At 32.6% G+C, this 22,227-nt stretch overlaps 2 protein-coding genes across 2 annotated transcripts; both read left to right on the forward strand.

Moving 5' to 3' along the window:
- The first annotated feature begins 6,384 nt into the window (after positions 1 to 6,384).
- Positions 6,385 to 7,931, forward strand: LOC114740758 (receptor kinase-like protein Xa21). Its single transcript, XM_028928972.1, has 2 exons — positions 6,385 to 7,408; positions 7,636 to 7,931. Exons 1-2 carry the CDS (start codon positions 6,385 to 6,387, stop codon positions 7,929 to 7,931), a joined length of 1,320 nt encoding a protein of 439 aa, XP_028784805.1.
- Positions 7,932 to 18,170: 10,239 nt separating this feature from the next.
- Positions 18,171 to 21,328, forward strand: LOC114740767 (probable LRR receptor-like serine/threonine-protein kinase At3g47570). The gene is made up of 2 exons (XM_028928984.1): positions 18,171 to 20,754; positions 20,997 to 21,328. The coding sequence occupies exons 1-2, from the start codon at positions 18,171 to 18,173 to the stop codon at positions 21,326 to 21,328; spliced, it is 2,916 nt and encodes a 971-aa protein (XP_028784817.1).
- The last annotated feature ends 899 nt before the right edge of the window (positions 21,329 to 22,227 follow it).

Genomic DNA, 22,227 nt, shown 5'->3' on the forward strand with positions numbered 1-22,227 from the left:
ACATTACTAGTCTAGCTTGTTCACAAACTGATGTCCACGTCTCTATATTTCAATGACAATTCCAAGTATCATGTCAAGTTTTTCTTTTGCCCTCTACATGGATGAATGGACCACCGTGGGATGAGGACATGGGTTATTGTTAGGGAAGAGAGCAAGAGCTTTCAGCTGTAAGTTAGATGGAAGATATTTATGGGCGGTAAGGTCTTATTCTGTATTGACGCAGAGTTGGTGGTGTTCATTTAATTAACACCTTCTTATAGGAAAATGTTAGGTGGGAAATTAGTGTTGGATGTATAAGCTATATGTATGATCTGCTACATATTTTGTGACTATTCCATCAAACCCATGCTAGGTAGACCCGACATTTAAGAAATAGACAACGTTTATGCAGAATATTATGTTATAATATCCTTTTCAGGTTTATGCATAATTCTTTACCATAATAAGTTTGTCATATTATGAAAAGCTAGGTTCTTTCGAACAACCCCGTACATAGTTACTCACCTTGAGTTTCTTTTTATGAACCGTGTCAGCATTGGAATCTATGGTGATTAAATTTTCCTCTTTCTTTGTTATTTCTTTCTTATTTGGTGGTTTCTTGCGAACCTGCATCGGTGGTGTTATGTCAAAATGCAGTTTGTTCAAGGAACTAAAGACATTTGCTAAGCAGTAGTCTAATTTATAATTAAATGATGGTATGCAATATCAAAATGAAAAGAAGGCCAGTCGAATGTTCAAATGTTCTTGTGAACCTGCTTTGTGCTTATTGAAATTATTTAACCTGTTCAAATTGCTAGCTCTCTGGTTCGTATATCATAGCTCTGATATAATAATTCTCCAATGCGATGCTGGTCTTTTATAGACTTGAATATTCAAATGGCGAGTTGCATAAGATAGACTTCTCACTAATTTTGAAGGGTTAGAAAGACAATTGGCTCTTGACAGAAATGCAGCTTTGGATGTGGGGAGGAAGAGGCACTTTTTCATATTTTCAGAGAATGTCTTAGAGCTCGTGCTTGCTGGTATAGAATTGTTGGGGAAGCGATTGGTCTTAACTCGGTGGTGGAATGATGAAGAGTACAGGGATGAAGATTTCTAGATATAGATTTGTCGGCAAGGAGAGCTCTCTAGTTTGACTTTGCTTTTTCAGTGTATTATTCAGTGCCAAGTGAATGTAAATACGAATATGTTATTAGAAGGCTAATTGGGCAGATGTAATTGATTTTTCAAGAAAATAAGCTTCAACTGTTATTTCATCTCATGCTTTTGACTTTGCATTATTACTTTTCCATTGTTGATTATTAATAATTTTGTTTTGAAAACCATAGCGTGTAACTTGTGCTAGTCAATTACTTGCAGGGGATGAAGTCATATTATGCTGATTTTGTTGCTCTGTTTTCAAAACCACAGCAAACAGTTTGCATCGACTTTATTATATTAAGTTGCCACATATACCCCATCTCATATGAGATGTACACCTACATATATAAAAAACTGTCAAAAGTCTACCACCATATATCATGTTGAACCCGCGCAAATTAGCATTGATGTAAAGTAATAGTGAAAAGCATAAAAAAACTTCATTCATTCAATCTGATATAGGTTCCAAGCTAAAACTGGCTCTTACAAGCAAACTAGTAAAGAAAATACAACTATACATAACCACAATCATCCCAACAAGGTCTTGAACCTCTTCCCATCCTAGTGTCGCTATGTACACCGTTTAGCTTGTTAAGGCCCTCAAACCAAGACTTCAAAAAATATGTTCAATTCTGAAGCCCAAAGGCCATTTATAAAAGCTGATAATAAATATCAACTTGACTCTAATTTATCATCAAATAAGCAATTTTCCAAAACAAGATTTTCATAGCTTCCATGATTGTATTATTTATTTGAGACTTGCTCCTCATCTAAACGAATGTCCTTCATGAGTTTTCATAATTCCACCAATATCACCTTTACTTGATGCCACTGGATGCTGGCTTCAACAAATTTTCTGCGTATCCTGCACTTTGACAATCAAAAATCAACTATCACAAATTTGTCCAAATCTTTATTACCAAAATTTAGTAGAAAAATGAAGCAGAATAATATTTACAGCAAGTCCATATGCTGAGAAATTTATTCCTACACCGAAAGCAAACTATATCAAGAATTCATATGAACAATTTCGTTACGTTACGCCCACTCAATATAGCAAACTTGGATTATATCCAGCAAAGATACAATAAACTTAGAGTGCACGAAAATATATATTGATTTTGACATGAATAATGACTTTTTTATGAAGGCAATGATAATGATGCAATGCATTCCAGTGACCAAATTATCACATGAATACAGAACTTGAGGTTCTACCTAAATATTGGTGGATCAATGCGATTTTCTGTTAGCCCCAACTTCTTTTCTGCTGAAACCCTCATGGCTCCCAAGTAATGTGTCCTGCATAGCCGGCGCAGTAGAAAGACTAATTGCATAGAAGGGGAAAGAAGAGCGGGAGAACACCTAGGGGGAGAAATCGATCTTAGATTCAGGCCATCTTACAGGGCAACGCCTCCTCATCGTCGCAATCTTAAAATTTCAAACTTCATTGGCTCGGGTCCCCGAGTATAGGGGAGTCACCAGGAGAGGATGTGCCGAGTGGAGTCAGGGTTCTCCATGGTTTGTCGAGTCCCTCTTTTTTTGTGTGTGGTTAATTTCAGAAGTTGAAATAAATTATTTCCTCCAGAAATTGAATCACACTCATCTGCCATAGCACCGCAAAGATAAAAGAAAAGTTCCAGCACCTGTAATATTTGTCCCTTCCAGGCATCGGTGGAGACCTAGAGTTTGAAGATGCCATCCGCGGCTACAAACCTTCTTTACCCAAGACCAACTCTAAAACAAAAAAATGTGACAGAAGGTGCAACAGTTGATGGAGAGCGCGTGCCGCGAGAGATGCCGTAGGAAGAACGCGCACTAGAAGTGAAACTGAAATTGAAGATGCAACAAAGCTAAGGACTCTTCGCCGGCAACACTACGGACTCTCCGGCGGCAATGCTACATTCTCCCCTGGCAAAGAAGATTTTGTAAGGCTGGGCTAACCCCTTCAATTTCTCCATTTGAACCTCGAACCCTCGGTGACTTTTCCCCCCAAAATTAAAAGGTTTATTTATTTGTTATTTTGTTTAGAAAATAAAATTTGAATTGATTGGGGCAGCTGAATCATCAGCCAAGTAGGATTAAAATTAGGTGAGTTGTTAGCTTGTGATTGATCATACCACAAATGATGTGGCAGACCAGGTTCACCTAAGAATTTCTCCTATATTCCTCTGGTAAAAAAAAAAACACTATATTTCTATTTATACATCTATTGTATCCTAAACCTGTAAATTAAAAAATTTATTAAATTGACAATTTTTTTTTTCATATTTGCCCTTATTAAAGAGATGCATTAAAAATATATTTTCTATTTTTTTCTCAGTTATTTACTTTTTCTTTCTCTCCATTTATTAAATCACAAGGTAAAACTGAAAAAAAAAAAAGCTCATTAATTATCTATAAAACATAATATTTGTGGCCGTACAGTGTTATTTAATTTTCTTTTGAATATCATTCTTGTAAAGCTAAAATTTAAGTGTTTTTCTTAAAACTATAAGATTTTTAATTAATAATATAAACTTCATTTAATTTAAAAGTACATGCATGATGAAGACTGAAAATTGAAATGACAAAGCACATCCTAAGTTCATTCACTACTAAAATCGTTATTGTATAATTCATTCTATATTAATTTTCTAGTATATGGTCAGCAATTATCATTCACCTATCAAAATTGCCCAGTCTTTACTCTATGACTTATCTCTACTTCGGTGCACAAAAAATTTCTGAAAGTCTTTTGAATATTATAATATGCACTCATATTTTTAATTATTTATTATTAAAAACTGGAAATGCTTTGCTTAAATTCAAATACAGCTAGTCCATTTTCTAGGAAGAAAATTTAAATTGGTTGAATTGTATATTTTAGAGATCTAGCCGCCAACGAGTCGGTTCATCTTGTAAATTCCTTCACCAATGGAAGTGGTTAGGGAGTGCTTTAGGAATTAAATTATAAATTTTTATGTGCGATTGATTGGAAATATAAAATTAAATTGTAGTATCTACGAGTCTTTTCCCGTTCATTCATTTTTTATCAAAATATTGTGAATATCTATTAACTTATTTTATGCAAGTAATGAAATTAAATTAACTCAAATTTAAATTTGCATAATAAATATAGCAAGGGCTAAATATCAATTATGAATTATGCAAAGTATAAAGATTTAATAATAAATCTTTATAACATGATGGTTGACTTGAAAATTTAAAAAAAATAATACAAAAATAAAAAATATATTTTATCAACTGTGCTCAATTTTTATCTGAAACAGGTTACTTTTTTATTTCAAATACAGCACAACATTAAAATTAATTGATTAAACAATTGAAGAGAGTTTAATAAAATAACGTAGATATTATAATATGGTCAACAATTAATAATAACATTCTCCAATCAAAATTGCCCAGTCTTTACTCTTACCTCTATCTTGGTCCACATAGAATCTCGATAATTATTTATTATAACAAAGCAAGTGCTTTGCTCAATTACAAGCTCCATGAACTTTTCTTTCGTTCTCCATTATTCGTTAGATACACTTTGCTCGTACATGATTTGTTGTTGAGTATGTGGCTTCATTTTGCAGATTCCTTCGCCACAATCAAAATGATGATCCCCTACATTATTACCGTCAATTTTCTGTTATGCATAGCTTCTCAAGTTCTGTTGCCAACTACAGCTGCCATGGCCACTGGCTCAGACACTGATCGGCTTGCTTTGCTTTCTCTCAAGGATGAGTTAACCGATGGCGTTCCACAAGTCCTGCCTTCATGGAATGATTCTGTCCACTTCTGCAAATGGCAAGGCATTACATGCAGTCTCCACCACATGAGAGTCTCAGCTTTGAACTTATCAAACCAATACTTTGGAGCCACCCTTGCACCAGCATTAGGTAACTTAACCTTTCTAAAACTGCTCAATCTTTCGTATGATGGATTGCATGGTCAAATTCCCAAACAAATTGGCCGTCTCAAACGATTGCAGTTTCTCGATTTGAGCCAAAATTATTTTGAGGCAGAAGTTCTTGCACAGTTGGCCAACTGCTCTAAACTCCGGCAAATTTTTTTCAGTGCCAGTAATTTGATCGGCGAAATTCCCATGTGGTTTGGATCTATGCCACAACTTACAGCGTTGGGACTCAATGATAATAAATTTCATGGAAACATTCCAGCTTTCTTGGGAAATCTTTCATCCTTGGAGCGTTTATCTCTTTCATTTAATAATTTGGAAGGAAGTATACCTCGATCACTTGGAGGGCTGTCAAATATGTATGTGCTCCATCTTGGTAAAAACAACCTTTCTGATATAATTCCCTTCTTCACTTTATAACCTTTCTCGCATGGAACATCTAGGCTTTGCTTTCAACCACTTGTCTGAAACTATTCCATCAAATATTGGCCTTGCTTTCCCAAATCTTCGATATTTTAATGCGGGACACAACATGTTGACGGGAACTATTCTATATTCATTATGCAGCATCTCTCAATTGCAACTATTTGCAATATATGAAAATGCTTTCAGGGGCTTACTCCCTACCTATTTGGGAAGAGTACGTAAACTTCATACATTTGTGATTGACGAAAATAATTTTGGGAGTGGAAAAGGTCATGACCTAGATTTCCTCTCATCCTTAACAAATTGTAGTCAATTGCATTCAATAGTGCTTTCGAAAAATCAATTTAGTGGAGTATTGCCTAATTCAATTGGGAATCTCTCTTCCCAGCTTGAAATTCTTCATTCGACATTCCATCATATCTTTGGAAGCATACCTAATGAGATTGGGCAATTAGATGGATTACTTAGCCTTAGATTGGGATATAACTTTCTTCAAGGCACAATTCCACATTCGATCGGAAAGCTTGAAAATCTTGGAAACCTATACCTATTCCAAAATCAATTATCTGGTAGAATTCCTAATATCTTTGAAAATCTTACTAAGTTGGTTGTCCTTTCGTTGTTTGATAATAGTTTTGAGGGAACCATTCCAGTAAGCCTCAAACGTGGTAAAGGTTTGCAATTCCTGTACATGCATCAAAATAACTTAAGCGGCATTGTACCAAATCTAACCTTTGGCCATCTAGAAAGCTTAATAGATCTTGACATGTCTTCCAATTCCTTGATTGGTCCCATTCCATCTATGATTGGTAACTTGAAGCAATTAGTGGGGCTTATATATGAGTGAAAACAATTTTTCTGGTAATATTCCAACGGAACTTGGGGAATGCTTACAGTTGACAAATCTCGACATGAGTGGGAACTTTCTTCATGAAATTATCCCATCATCCTTTAGTTCATTGAAATCCCTCATCAGCTTAGACCTTTCCAACAATAACTTGTCAGGCACAATCCCACAACAACTAAAAGATCATCCAATGTTGGACACCTTGAACCTATCTCACAACCATTTTTATGGTGAGATTCCAAAAAGAAGAGTGTTTGATAATATCACAGCTATTTCACTCACAGGAAACGAGGATCTTTGTGGTGGTATACCTCAACTAAAGCTACCTACATGCCCAAGTAAGTCGAAGAAGCCTTTCAAAGTTATAATTCTTATCATTGTGGTAAGCAATGCTCTTACTTGTGTTGCAATTTGCCTCATCATTTTCAAGAGAAGAAAACATAAAAAGTTGTCTTCCTCCCCTTCTTCCTCACAAAATGCTCATATGAGGGTTTCTTATAAAGAGCTGCATGATGCAACCAATGGATTTTCTTCATCCAATTTGGTTGGTGTAGGAAGCTTTGGTTCTATATATAAAGGAACTCTTCGGCACTTTGAAGGTTTTATTGCCATGAAGGTGCTCAATCTTCAAGCACACGGGGCATCAAAGAGTTTCATCACAGAATCCGAAACTCTTAGTATAGTCCGGCATTGGAATCTTTTGAAGATTCTGACTTCATGTTCAAGCGTTGATTACAATGGCAATGATTTTAAGGCCCTTGTTTATGAGTTCATGCCTAAGGGGAGCTTGGAGAATTGGTTGTCCACGAATGAACTTGATGAACTTAGAGATTTACATTTGAATTTCGGACAAAGATTGGATGTAGCCATACATGTGGCTCATGCTTTGGATTATCTTCATCTTGGTTTTAAGGAAACTATCGTTCATTGTGATATCAAGCCAAGTAATGTTCTTCTTAGTGATGATATGGTTGCACACTTAGGAGACTTTGGATTAGCTAGGCTTCTTCATGAAGTTACAAGCTACTCTAGTGTGGGCCAAACTAAATCTTCAGCAATTAAGGGAACAATTGGCTATATTCCTCCAGGTATAACTCCTTCTTATGTCGTTGTTTTTATGTTGTTCAATAATACCTTGATTTTTTTTCTAGTAATGATTAATTAATAGAAAATAAATCTTGAGTATGCTCAACTTCAATATTAAACATTTTGTATATCAGTAAATTGTTTTTTTTTAATGTCCGTTTTTACCTAAAAGTAACTTTACTTATTATGGAATTTGATATTTTATATAAAGATATTAATGTTTGGCTAGAGTATGGAGAAAGTGTCCAAGTTACAACAAAAGGGGATAACTACAGCTACGGGATTTTTATGCTTGAGATGCTCGCTGAAAAGAAGCCGACAGAGAGCATGTTTCATGAGGATCTAAGCCTACCCAAATTCTGCATGCTAGCATTACCTGATAGAGTCCTTCAGATTGTGGATCCAAATTTGCTTGTTCTATCTGATAGAGACCATAGGAAAATTATGCAGAATTCAAATATGGAACGCAACATTCGAGAGTGTCTGGCTGGCTTTGCTGGGATTGGCGTGGCATGCTGTGCATAATTGCCCGGTGGAAGAATAGATATCAAAGATGTTTTAGCAAAGTTGCTTGCAATTAAGCAAAAACTATCCACTTTCAACATTGTCATATGAATTAGTGGATAGCTCTTATGATACTTCTTTGCTACAGGGAGTTGGTATGTTTAATAATTGTAAGTAATAGCTTGCTTTGGATTGTAACCACATATATGTGTATGTGTTTGTATTTCATGTTTCGTGGTGTATGTTGCTTTCAGAGTTCAGAAAGTTTGAACAACTTCATTTAGATGGACATTCTGATTTGTTTTGTTGAAGAGTTCTCTTTTTTCTTTTCGTGAATCCTTCATGAATGAATTAAAGTTTCTTTCAACGCCACTTCAGCTGTTGTTAGCCGCTTACATGAATCCTTCATTTATGGATGGCCCAAATTTTTTTTCCTTCCATGAATCCTTCATGAATGAACTAAAGTTTTTGTTTTTATTGGAATCGTTGCGAATTATATATGATGTTTTGTCATCATCTCAACTCTATCAAATGCATTTATCCATTACTGATTTTGTCCCAGACCCCAGCGGTATACCCCTTTGGAAAGAAAAATTTGAACAAAAGTTTCAATCATATATGTATAGTTGTGAATCTTATAATAGGAACTGGATCAATTCAAAAATTTAAATATTATAAAAAGGACATGAGAAAGTAACAAATTTTCTACTCTTATTCCTGCCCTTTTAAAAATATATTTACTTTTAATTTTATACTTCACCATATTAATTTTACCCCTAAATCGCTTAATTAGTCAAACATTACGTATTTTAAATATGTGAAAAATTAATCAGTGCATATAAATGATTGTTTATTTTCATATAAATCAATAACGTTATTATAATTTGATTGTTATGTTAAAGGCCAAGGAAACCTTTGGGATTTGAATGTAGCTAGGTTTGACATTTGTTAGAGGCCACCCTACGATTCCATTGCCACCCTCAGACATGATTCACTTAGGTCCTGTTTGGTTCGAAACATTGAAAATAAGAGATTAGGATTGAGATTGCAATTGAAAAAAATCACTAAAATAGTATTTAGCATGAGTAATTTCTTGTTATATGCGATTAGGCAAATCCATAAATGTGGGATTGGAGAATACCACTTCCCCCCATGGTATTCTCCAATCCCATATATATGGGTCTAGTTAATCCCATATAACAAATAATCTCTTATACTAAATATTTTTTTAATAGATTTTCTCAATTACAATCTCATTCCTAATTTCTTATTTTCAATGCTTCCTACTAAATGCAATCTTAATGTAATTTTTCATTTTTGGAATGTATGTCCTTCTCTCAATAAAAATTTCTTGAATTATTATAAGCATATATTCCAAACGGAACTAGTCTAGGTGGTGCTCATCTTAGAGATGAACACCCAAAGCTCATCTCATCTATACTGTCCAGATCTAATATGGACGGTCTAAATTTAGTTTTTATTTTATTTTTTAAAATAATTATTTAATGGGTATAGAATCTAAAATAAAAATCATATCTTAATTATTACTTTTTTCAAAAAATAATTTTTGTTATTTAAAAATAATTAATTGAAAATATTAAATCTGGACCATCCAGACAGAATTTAAATGATCCAGAGGGGACCTAAACTTATTCGATCCCGAACACTGTCATCTAATCATCTTAGCTAAATGTCAAGTAGTAACTGTGTGGTCCAAATGTGTGGCATGTGAACTAATACCATACTATAATGCTTTTAGGAACACAGCATTTTGAGTAACCCATTCAGATATAGACACTAATTCATAACCCTAGTAGATTATAAAGTTATTGGAATGGTCATACATAAATATATATATATATATATATTGTACAATATATGTTTGTTTGCTGAACCCCACTGAATATTTTATATACTACCTCCGGTCTTTAATATAAGACCCTGTTTGACTTTTATTTTAGTCTTAAATATAAGACCCCAATATACTTTGTCTTTCATATTTATACTTTTTTTTTTCCAAAGTAGCCCTTCTAACAATGATAGTTTTAGTCAATACACTTGATTAACAACGATATTTTAGGAAAGACAACACTTACTTAAGACAAATAACTAACTCAACTTACTTTCTTAATCTCCTTAAACTAGTCAACTGACTTTTATAATTAGGACCGGAGGTAGTATATAGTAACATACGAAATACAATAATTAATATGATGATGTAACAAATAGCCTTGCTATGGCATGGGCTAGTTAGCCAGAGCTAACCAGAGTTATCAACAAATTTCTCTACTCTTATGCTTTTCATTGCCAATTTAGTATAACAAACATTTACTATGGGTTGTGCTCATTTGTGGTTCATGGATGGACATCTTCTCACTGTGAGTGGTGCTCGTATCATAACTAATTTATCTAATTTATAAACTTATATATAATGTGATGTTATAAATAGGATATTTTAACTAAATCATGTTTTTATTTATAAAAATTAAATAATTTATTTAACTTCGTTAATTTACTCAAATTAATTAATCAGTTCTATATTATGTACCCAATGAATATTTTGCACAAACCGCACCAAACCTCTGATATTTCAAAAATGAACTTTAATGGGCAAAGCCTTCCTCATTTTTGCCTATATAAACCAATCTCACTCTGCTCCTTCCATGCGCCAAAACACAATCACAAAGCTCATAACATCATGGCTTCACCATTGCCCTTCTTCTTCTTCCTCCTTCTTGCCATTTTAGTTCTCATCTCTCCGTGTTTTGCAATCATACTGCCACGCATCAGGCAGCCGCCACCGCTACCACCCATACACTTGCCGTACATACCACCCTGGTCACCACCGCCACCGGCAACAGCAAAAGATGGCAGTCATGTCTAGTTAAAGACGTCCAAAGGTATGGTACTGTGTAATGAGTAAATAAAAGAGCTTCATTAATCTTTCGTAAGTATTCATCATCATGTTACTAATGCTACATGAGCACCACTAGCTATAGTAATATATGTTATTGGTATACGTGCATTAGTAAATTTGGTGGCGTGCCACATCTTTTATCAAGTCGTCGTCTTCTTCTTCTTGTTTTTTTTTTTTTTTTTTGCCTTTTTTAAAATGCAGTGAATGTTGTTTTGATATTCTATGGATTCTTAATTTAATTTGCAAAAAGCTGAGACTGATTAGGTGGAAGCTCGTTTATAATTAATGAACAATCAAAATATTCAAGATATAAAAATGTGTTACTATGTTTGCGTACGCACATGGCTCCTGCGGTCTTTCTTAAATAATAATTTAAATGTGGCTTCGTCACCTCGAAGATATGCTGTCCCAAAGAGAAGAAAAGTATGCATAAAAAAATTTTTATACTGCAACATGATAAAAAATAAAATGAAATTATCAGCGGACAATTTTTCTAGTCCCTCCGGTCCATAATATAAATCATTTTAATCAATTGATCAATATCAAGAAATGATAATTAATTCATTCAATATATTTCAAACTAAATTTTTTAAAACTTTGTTCATATTAAATAAGGTTCGCAAGAAGAGAGAAAATTATAAGGAGTTAGTATTAATTGTCAGGAGAAAAGTGACAAATATAGTATTAATTACTTTTTAAGTGACTTATATTTTGGATCAAGTCATTGTACTTGAGGTAACTTATATTATGAATAAGTGGGAGCTGATAATTTTGACCAATGCATAAAAGCATTGAACTAAGGAACAATTCTATAAAAAAAATCTTGAAATTATTATTTTCGAATTTAGCCACCTTACACGTCAAAATGATAGAGAATGAAGTAAACCTAAATTAGTATTTTAGATTTTAAGTGCTAAAAATGATATTAAGCCTATTAAATTTTTACATTTAAAATCAAAGCATTCAATTTTACTTATAAACACATGAAAGCAAAAGCATCTTAATGATAGAGCAAATCAATGAGATTTTATTTTTTCCCAACGCGTTTGATAAATCATAACGAGGTTGGATGTATAATTAAAAAAACAATTACACTATATTCCTATTTATAAATTTTGTATCCTAAAACTGCAAATTAAAAAATTTATTAAATTGATAATTTTTTTTCACATTTGCCCTTATTAAAGAGATGCATTAAAATATATTTTCTATTTTTTATCAGTTATTTACTTTATCTTTCTCTCCATTTATTAATTCAACAAGGTAAAACTGAATAAAAAAGAAAACTCATTAATTATCTATATTTAAGACAAAATTTTTTTTACAAGTGACTTATAAATAATAGTAAAGTGGTAGACACTAGGCATTTTCGTTTGGATTTTTTTTAAGTGAGAGATTGTAAGTCTCTGAGACAACCATTGTGAGGAAAATCCGAGTCTGAAGGAAGAATAAAGACTGGGCAAATACGGAATATTATTATGGCCCCGACTAATGCTTGGGAAGGCTTGCTCATGCATGTGTGAATATGAGAGGAAAATATCTGCTGAAAGGAGTTCCAGAGTTATCTCTAAATATTAGAAAGAAAAAATTGCAAATAAAAACCCCCTAATATGTGAAATTATGATTTGGGATTCTTGATTTAGGAAATAGCGAATAAAGACCCGATCTCATATTGTAAATATGAAATCTTAATGAAATGTCTGAAATGTCTCTTAGCCAAATTGTGATTTGATCTACTGAAGTTGTTATTTGCTAAAGTAAACTTGTCATTTCTCATAGTCAACTTGTCATTTGAATGGGGGGTATTTTAGACATTTCACTAAGATTTCATAGTTACAATATGGGACCAAGTCTTTGTTTGTCATTTTTCAAACTGAGGGTCCTAAGTTGCAATTTTACATGTTAGAGGGTCTTTATTTGTTATTTTTTTATTAGAAAATTAGCTAAGTTGATCATAATTATCATGAAAGGAATATTAGCAAACATTCCCATAAAAGACCAATGTCAAGGGGATTTTTTTTGGGGGGGGGATAGAATAGAATAGACTCTCTTTCTTTATGTTGGAATTAAAAATGGAAGAGAATCCTTTCCTTTGTCATCCTAGAGCTTAATTAATTAAACAGAATTGTATTTGGAAATGGTAAGTGTTTATATAAGGCAACACACTATACAGAGCAAATTAAAGATCTGAGCTTTCATCTATTTAACAACATCAACCTACAATTTTTAACCGTAACTACTCATGCATTCGCTGTACCATCCATAAAAGAGTTCGATATCGATCGAGTTACAAGTTTATGTATATATCATAAGAAATAGAGGCCCATGTAGTATATGAAATCATAACATGCTCCAAAGCTTCATAAAACTTACATGAAATTACAAAGATGTGAATGCTTTATATATATATATACATATATATAAATACACACGCATACGGACACACATACATGATCATCATCATACCCATATACTGGTCAACAGCGACGTACGTGAGGGGCAAGGGCATCGTAATTGTGGGGGATATGTTCACATCAACGACCTCCCCTCGTCTCACAGGTCACAAAGAGGGATCTGGGTCCCACGTGGGCGAAGACTCCCAAATATGGAGACCATGCTATTTCATAATTTGCCCACTCTTTACTCTTATATTACTTTTTTTTTTTTCCCTTTTATTGGCATTGTCTTCTTTGTTATATTTTCCTTTCTTTCAGATGAATTAAAAAAAACTTCAAAGTCCTTTTTTTTTTTGCAGATCGAGACAAGAAAGACACTTCAAATATTTTTTCTAGTTACGTTTATCTGTCAAAAAAAATCAAATAAATTTGCTATTATTTAATATTAATATTGTATTGGTATCATGAATTTCCCAAAATTCTAGTAATTTATAATATGTGCCAAGAAATTTTAATAAGTTATTATAAAATATAATATCTGTGGCCTTAGAATGTTATTTAATTTTCTTTTGAATATCATTTTCATAAAGTTAATACATTGGTTCTTTATATAAGAACTAGTTGACTAATTTCAATAGATTAAAAAAAAGTTTGCTAGGTTCGTTATTTGTAATAAATAAGTGTTATCTTATCTAAAAAAATTTCTTGATAATCATATGCATTAGCTAGAACTACCATTTGATAAAACCTTTAACATATGCAATAACTACAAAGATTACTCAAATATGAGAGATAAAGTGAATTGGAGTCTTATGTTTAGAATCAAATTGAAAGTTAAACTAACTCTTATATTAAGTAGTAAAATTTAAGTGTTTTCCCTAAAATTGTAATATTTTTAATTAATAATATAAGGTTCATTTAATTTAAAAGTACATGCATGATGAAGACGGAAAAGTAGAAAACTGAAATGACAAACCACATCCTAAGTTCATTTTTTCAAATATATGGTCAACAATTATCATTCACCCATCAAAATTGCTCAGAAAGTCTTGTGAATATTATAATATATACTCCTATTTTTAATTATTTGTCATGAAAAAAACGGAAATTCTTTGTTTAAATTCAAATACAGCCGGTCAATTTTCTAAGAAGGAAATTTAAATTCTTTGACTTGGATATTTCGAGATCTAGCCGTCAACACGTCGCTTCATTTTGCAGATTTCCTCGATCAATTTTCCTTTTTTTTTTTTTTATGTGTGATTGATTGGAAATATAAAATTAAATTGTAATATCTATGATTTTTTTTAGGGAAAATGACAAAAAAGTACACACTAAAATTGAAAAAGACAAAAAGGTAATTCAAGTAAATGAAATGACTAAATAGACATGAGATATGAATTTGAGATTTGCATATTTTGGTAGAATGACTAATACATCCCTAGAGTTAAAAAAAATGCAGTTGAATATTTTCACATACTAACGCAATTAAAATATATTGCAAAATTTATTACGCAAATGGTCATTTTCATTTCATAAGTGGTTATTCTCGTTATATATTTAGTAAAATTGTGAGCAAAAATATTAAAAATAATTGCAAATAAATAAGTTGCAAATCTGCTAATGCAAATGGCAACTTTCATTATCTAGTTGTGATTCTTTTTACTTGTTTTGTAATATTGTTTGCAAATAGCTTATAACAAATTATAAAACTCTTTATGCAAATGGTCATTTTTATTTCACAAGTTATTATTCTTATTATATGTTTAGTAAAATTGCATGCAAACGGATTAGAAATGGTTACAAATTAAAAAGATTGTAAAACACATTATAGAAATTGGTGTATTCATTTTGAAAGTTGTTGATTACTTCGCAAATGCTTTTAAAAGCTACGTACCTTCATTATAATGACACCTAACAGTAAGCATAATTTGCACTTGTTATCAATAAATATGCAATAATAGTGATTAAATATATTTTTGTAAACAAATTCTATCTACAATTATAAGTCAAATATTATAACAATAGTTGGATAATGTATTTGTGTGTACAACACTCTTCTTAAACTTCTTCCCTAACCTAGGAAATTCTTTTCGAAATAATATGCATCCACTCTTCACTTCTTTGCTTGGCTCTACTTGTAATATCATTTTTCCTTCCTGCAAAAACACCACTTTATAGTCATCCACTATACTATATTTTCTTCATAATAATCTAATCATTATCAAAAGAAACATAGTCAATTCTATTAAAAAGTATAGTAAATCCCACAACCCATTTAATTTAATTTGCTTTACAACAATGTAGTCATTACCATAATAAATATGATCAGTTTCATTAACAAATGAGTTCAATTTCAATAACAAGTCAATCCCCTTGACTTTACGGAAAAGTTGTTATTACTAATACAAATATAATCTCATTCACATTTTAAGTGTTGTCATTTCATCACAAACCAATCAGGACAATTTATTACCAAGTATCAAAATTTACTGCTTAGGTAATGAAATTTATTACTCATTCCTAAGTTAACAAAACATAGCAGAAAATGGAAAGTAACAAAATAGCAGACGTTAAGAACAAATTTTATTAGAAGATAGTAGAAAGTTAATCAATATACTGTCAAACCTTGCATAAGAGTAACCCGGTTCTGTGGGTGCTTCTTCTTCCTCTCTCTCTCTCTCTCTCTTCCTTGCTTTTTCTTAGTACCCAGGAGGTCAAAATCCCAGGAAAAGAAGTAGTACTTGATCTGGTATTATGCAAACGTAGTTTGATTACTCAAATGCTCTTGTATCAAAATTTATATAAAAAAAAAGCTATCAAACTTATCATTGCTAATGTATTTCTTGTTATTGGTCGTTTAACACTTGTTATTAACAATTCACAACTTATTAATAAATAACTTGTCATTACTAGTACATTTCTTGTCATTTGCTGTTCAATACTTGTTATTGCCAATGCACAACTTGTTAATAAACTTTTCTATACAAGGATATTTTTGTCATTTAACTACATTTGCAAAATGCCAGATCATATATCACTTCCTATCTTGGGATTTTGACCTCTTATGTGCCTTAATTAGAATATTGCAATTTTTAACCTTTTTATGTTATTTTTCCCGTCTTAAATTCCTTCAATCCTTAATATAAGACATAATTAAAAAGTTGATATTGGACCCATATTTAAAACCTATTTCACATATTTATCAATTTTTTCTAAATTAGTCATACTAATTTTTTCTTAATAATGATCAAGTAGGAGAAATAATTAAAAAAGACGCTTAGGGTATTGTAGAAAAGCACATCATGTCAACTAAGTTAACTAACATTTTTAATTCACTCAAATTAATTAATTAGGTCTTATATTAAGGATAAGAAGAATATATCATACGCACATTGTAGGCACTACACACATGCCAAAATTATACTTACGAGCCCATAACCATATCATGTTCATTTCGTAACCTACTAAACACTCTCTATAAATGCTGAAATTAATTATAAACCAAAAACTATAGGCATCGCATAAGTTACTGTTAGCTACTTTTCAACTATATATTTTCTAAAAATTTATCCAAATATCCTATTTTTATTTAATCAATTAATTTGATCAAAATAGGAGGGTTTAGGTGAGAATGACTAAAATCGAGGTTTAGACTTTAGATAGACACTTGATTTTTTTTTTCAAAGTATGTTTATTAAATATTCAGGTTGATTTTTCAATGAAATGATACTTGATATTTTCAAACACTTGGGCCCCCAAAGTTATGAGATTGAGCCCGCACCTGCTCACAAAATTTAGGTATTAACACGCCCAATACCAATCTCAATGCAAGAGCGCGTTAGGTTTGATTGGTTTTAATTTATTTTGTCTTTTAAATTTATAATGTTTGGAAAAAATATTTTTATTGATTATAAGAAATTTTTATTAAAAAGATTTTAGTCTTTAATAAAATATATACAGTTAACAAAAATTTTAGCCTTTTTAAAATAGTTATTTATGTTTTATATTAAGGATAAAAAGAAGAAGATTTAAATACGTCAACTCAGATATTTCGGAGATAAAGCCGGGAACAGATACCATGAATATTCGCGGCTTTTGGGGATGTCGCTTCATTTTACAGATTTGTTCTCCACATATGCGATCGTCTTTAATTCTCTACGCGACTGTTTTGACCAAAAAAAAAAATTCTCTACGCGACAAAGCTTGTCAAAGTCAACAGTACAGTACCTAGAGCATTCAAGACGGTCCCCTCCCCCGTCAATCATGTCCATACAGTACGCGGCTCATTTTTGACCTTGGAGACATGAGGTTTGGCTGTCAATGCCTTTAGTAATTCAAATTACTTTCCGTGTTTAATACTCTTACGTCTCCTTTAAGTAATAACTATTATTTTCTTCTTATCTTTAAATATAAATAATATTTATAAATTGTCTTAAATTTTGTAACGAGTTTCTTATTTTGTTCTTATTAATTATTTATTTTAATATTCAATATATTTATTATCTTATTTTTTAAATGATCATCTCTCTATTACGCATTCTTTTTCTTTCATAATTCTTTTTATTATAATAATTTTCTTGTTCTCTCTCTTATATTCTCTCTCCTTGTAAATAAGGGCATTTTGTTGAAAGAATTTTTAATTTTTACATATTTATTATCTTTAACTAATTTTAACTAATATTTTGATTTATGTGATGAGCTCTGATGTTGCTTATAATAATGGATGGAGGGAGTATAAGATATAGTTTGTATTTCAATTTTAACAGCACATTAGATCTCATAATAACTGCCAGAGACAGCATAAAGCTATCACGGCATGTCTAGTTGTTGAGCATGCGGCTTCATTTTGTACATTCCTTTGCTACAATCAAAATGATCCCCTACATAATTACCATTAGTTTCTTGCTATGCATAGCTTCTCAAATTCTACTGCCAATTGGAGATGCCATGGCCACTGGGTCAGAGACTGATAGGCTTGCTTTGCTTGCTTTGAAAGATAAGTTAACAGATGGCAACCCTGAAGCTCTGTCTTCATGGAATGATTCCGTCCACTTCTGCAAATGGCAAGGCGTTACGTGCAGTCTCCGTCACATGAGAGTCTCAGCTTTGAACTTGACAAATCAAAATCTGGAGGGCACTATTGCACCAGCATTAGGTAACTTAACCTTTCTCAAACTGCTCAATCTTTCGTATAATGGATTGCATGGTCAAATTCCCAAACAGATTGGTCGTCTTAGACGACTGCAATATCTGCATTTGAGAAAAAATTATCTCGAGGGAGAAGTCCCTGTAGAGTTGGCAAATTGTTCCAAACTCCAGCAAATTTACTTTACTGAGAATAATTTGACCGGCGAAATTCCCTTCTGGTTCGGATCTATGCAGCAAATTACAAGGTTGAATCTCGCTGCTAATGAATTTCATGGCACAATACCACCTTCTTTGGGAAATCTTTCATCACTGGAGCATTTGTATCTTGCGTCTAATAATTTGGAGGGAAGTATACCCCAACCTCTCGGTGGACTTTCAAATTTATACAAGCTCTCTCTTGCTAGCAACAATCTTTCTGGCATAATCCCCATTTCACTTTATAATCTTTCTCGCATGGAAGAATTAAGTTTTGATTACAACCACTTTTCTGGAACTATTCCGTCAAATATTGGCCTTGTTTTTCCAAATCTTCGATATTTTTATGCGGGACACAACTTGTTGACAGGAACTATTCCAGCTTCATTATCCAACATCTCTCAAATGCAACAATTTGCAATATATGAAAATGCTTTTAGGGGTCTAGTCCCTACCTCTTTGGGAAGACTACAAAAGCTTCGTATATTTGAGATTGACACAAATAATTTTGGGAGTGAAGAAGGTCATGATCTAGATTTCCTTTCATCATTAACAAATTGTAGTCAATTGCAAGAAATAGAGATGCTATATAATAGATTTAGCGGTGTATTGCCAAATTCAATTGGGAATCTCTCTTCCCAGCTTGAATGGCTTAGTATGGGATCCAATCATATCACTGGAAGCATACCTAATGAGATTGGGCAACTAGATGGATTAACCACCCTTAATTTAGAACTTAACTTCCTCCAATGCACAGTTCCACATTCAATTGGAAAGCTTGAAAATCTTGGGCAGTTATATCTAGCAGGAAATCAATTATCTGGTAGGATTCCTGATATCTTTGGAAATCTTACTAAGTTGTTTACACTTACGTTGTCTATAAATAATTTCGAGGGAACTATTCCAATAAGCCTCAAATATTGCAAAGGTATGCAACACTTGGACATAAGTCATAATAACTTGAGTGGGAATATACCAAAGCTAACTTTTGGTCAATTAGAAAGCATAATTCATCTTGATTTGTCTTCCAATTTCTTGATTGATTCCATTCCATCCGAGATTGGTAACATGAAGCAATTAGTGGAATTACGTCTCAGTGAAAATAGTTTTTCTGGTGATATTCCAATAGAACTTGGGGAATGCTTACAATTGACAGATCTTGATATGAGTGGGAACTTCCTTCATGGAACTATCCCCTCATCGTTCAGTTCCTTGAAATCCCTCATCAACTTAGACCTTTCCAACAATAACTTATCAGGCACAATCCCACAACAACTAAAAGATCTTCCGATATTGAAGATTTTGAACCTATCTCACAACCATTTTTATGGTGAGGTTCCAAAAGGAGGAGTGTTTGATAATATCACAGCTATTTCACTTGCGGGAAACGAGGATCTCTGTGGCGGTATACCTCAACTAAAGCTACCTACATGCCCAAGTAAGTCAAAGAAGCCTTTCAAAGTTATAATACTTATCATTGTGACAAGCAGTGCTCTTACTTGTGTTGCAATTTGCCTCATCATTTTCAAGAGAAGAAAACATAAAAAGTTGTCTTCCTCCCCTTCTTCCTCACAAAATGCTCATGTGAGGGTTTCTTATAAAGAGCTGCATGATGCAACCAATGGATTTTCTTCATCCAATTTGGTTGGTGTAGGAAGCTTTGGTTCTGTATATAAAGGAACTCTTCAGCACTTTGAAGGTTTTATTGCCGTGAAGGTGCTCAATCTTCAAGCACATGGGGCATCAAAGAGTTTCATCACAGAATGCAAGACTCTTAGTAAAGTCCGGCATAGGAATCTTTTGAAGATTCTGACTTCATGTTCAAGCGTTGATTACAATGGCAATGATTTTAAGGCCCTTGTTTATGAGTTCATGCCTAAGGGGAGCTTGGAGAATTGGTTGTCGGCGAATGAACTTGATGAACCTAGAGATCTACATTTGAATTTCGGACATAGATTGGATGTAGCCATATATGTGGCTTATGCTTTGGATTATCTTCATTATGGTTTTGAGGAAACTATCGTTCATTGTGATATCAAGCCAAGTAATGTTCTTCTTAGTGATGATATGGTTGCGCACTTAGGAGACTTTGGATTAGCTAGGCTTCTTCATGAAGTTACAAGCTACTCTAGTGTGGGCCAAACTACATCTTCGGCAATTAAGGGAACAATTGGCTATATTCCTCCAGGTATAACTCTTTCTTATGTTGTTGTTTTTTTTTTTGTGTGTTGTTCAATATGAAACTTGATTTATTTTCTAGTAATGAATTAACTAATAGAAAATAAATCTTGAGTATGGTCAACTTCAAGACTAACTAAACATTTATATCAGTAACATGTTTGTTTGTTTTTTTTAAATGCTCGTTTTTACCTAAAACAACTTTAATTATTATGGAATTTGATATTTCTAAAGATATTAATGTTTGGTTAGAGTATGGAGAAAGTGTCCAAGTTACAACAAAAGGGGATATCTATAGCTATGGGATTCTTATGCTTGAGATGCTCACTGGAAAGAAGCCGACAGATAGCATGTTTCGTGAGGATCTAAGCCTACGCAAATTCTGCATGCTAGCATTACCTGATAGAGTCCTTCAGATTGTGGATCCAAATTTGCTTGTTCTATCTGATAGAGACCATAGGAAAATTATGCAGAATTCAAATATGGAACGCAACATTCAAGAGTGTCTGGCTGGCTTTGCTGGGATTGGTGTGGCATGCTGTGCAGAATTGCCTGGTGAAAGAATGGATATCAAAGATGTTTAGGCAGAGTTGCTTGCAATTAAGCAAAAAGTATCGACTTTCAACATTGTCATATGAATTAGTGGATAGCTCTTATGACACTTCTTCGCTATATGGAGTTGGTATATTTAATAATTGTAAGTAATAGCTTGCTTTGGATTGTAACTACATATATGTGTATGTGCGTGTGTATTTCATGTTTTGTGGTGTATGTTGCTTTTAGAGTTCAGAAAGTTTGAACAACTTCATCTAGATGGACATTCTGATTTGTTTTGTTGAAGAGTTCTCTTTTTTCTTTTCGTGAATCCTTTATGAATGAATTGAAGTGTCTTTCAATGCCACTTTCACTGTTGTTAGCCGCTTACTCAATTTTTAGCAATATTTATGGATGGATAAAATTTTTGTTCATTTGCTTGTGTTTATTTATGGGTGGCCCAAATTTTTGTTCATTCCATGAATCCATCATGATGAACTAAAGTTGTTGTTTTTAGCGGAATCGTTGTGAATTACATATGATGTTTCAACTCTATCAAATGCATTCATCCATTACTGATTTTGTCCCGGACTCCTAGCAGTATACCCCTTTGGAAAGAAAAATTTGAACAAAAGTTTCAATCATGTATGTATAGTTGTGAATCTTATAACAGGAACTGGATCAATTCAAAAAATTTAAAATATTATAAAAAGGACCAGTTTAAAAATATATTTTCTACTCTTATATTCTCGCACCTTTGAAAATATATTTACTTTTAATTTTATACTTCACCATATTAATTTTACCCCTAAATCGCTTAATTAGTCAAACATTACGTATTTTAAACATGCGAGAAATTAATTAGTGCATATAAATTATTATTTATTTTCATATAAATCAATAACGTTATTATAATTTGATTGTTATGCTAAAGGCCATGGAAACTTTT

The sequence above is a fragment of the Neltuma alba genome, unplaced genomic scaffold (assembly GCF_004799145.2).
Source record: "Neltuma alba isolate B1F8T4 unplaced genomic scaffold, ASM479914v2 tig00000574_pilon, whole genome shotgun sequence".
Lineage (NCBI taxonomy): Eukaryota > Viridiplantae > Streptophyta > Magnoliopsida > Fabales > Fabaceae > Neltuma > Neltuma alba.

Coding starts and splice junctions, on each gene's coding strand:
- LOC114740758 (XM_028928972.1), top strand. CDS start 6,385: ATGAGTGGGAACTTTCTTCATGAAATTATCCCATCATCCTTTAGTTCA. Junction 7,409..7,635: donor AATTGGCTATATTCCTCCAG/GTATAACTCCTT, acceptor ATGTTTGGCTAG/AGTATGGAGAAAGTGTCCAA.
- LOC114740767 (XM_028928984.1), top strand. CDS start 18,171: ATGGCCACTGGGTCAGAGACTGATAGGCTTGCTTTGCTTGCTTTGAAA. Junction 20,755..20,996: donor AATTGGCTATATTCCTCCAG/GTATAACTCTTT, acceptor ATGTTTGGTTAG/AGTATGGAGAAAGTGTCCAA.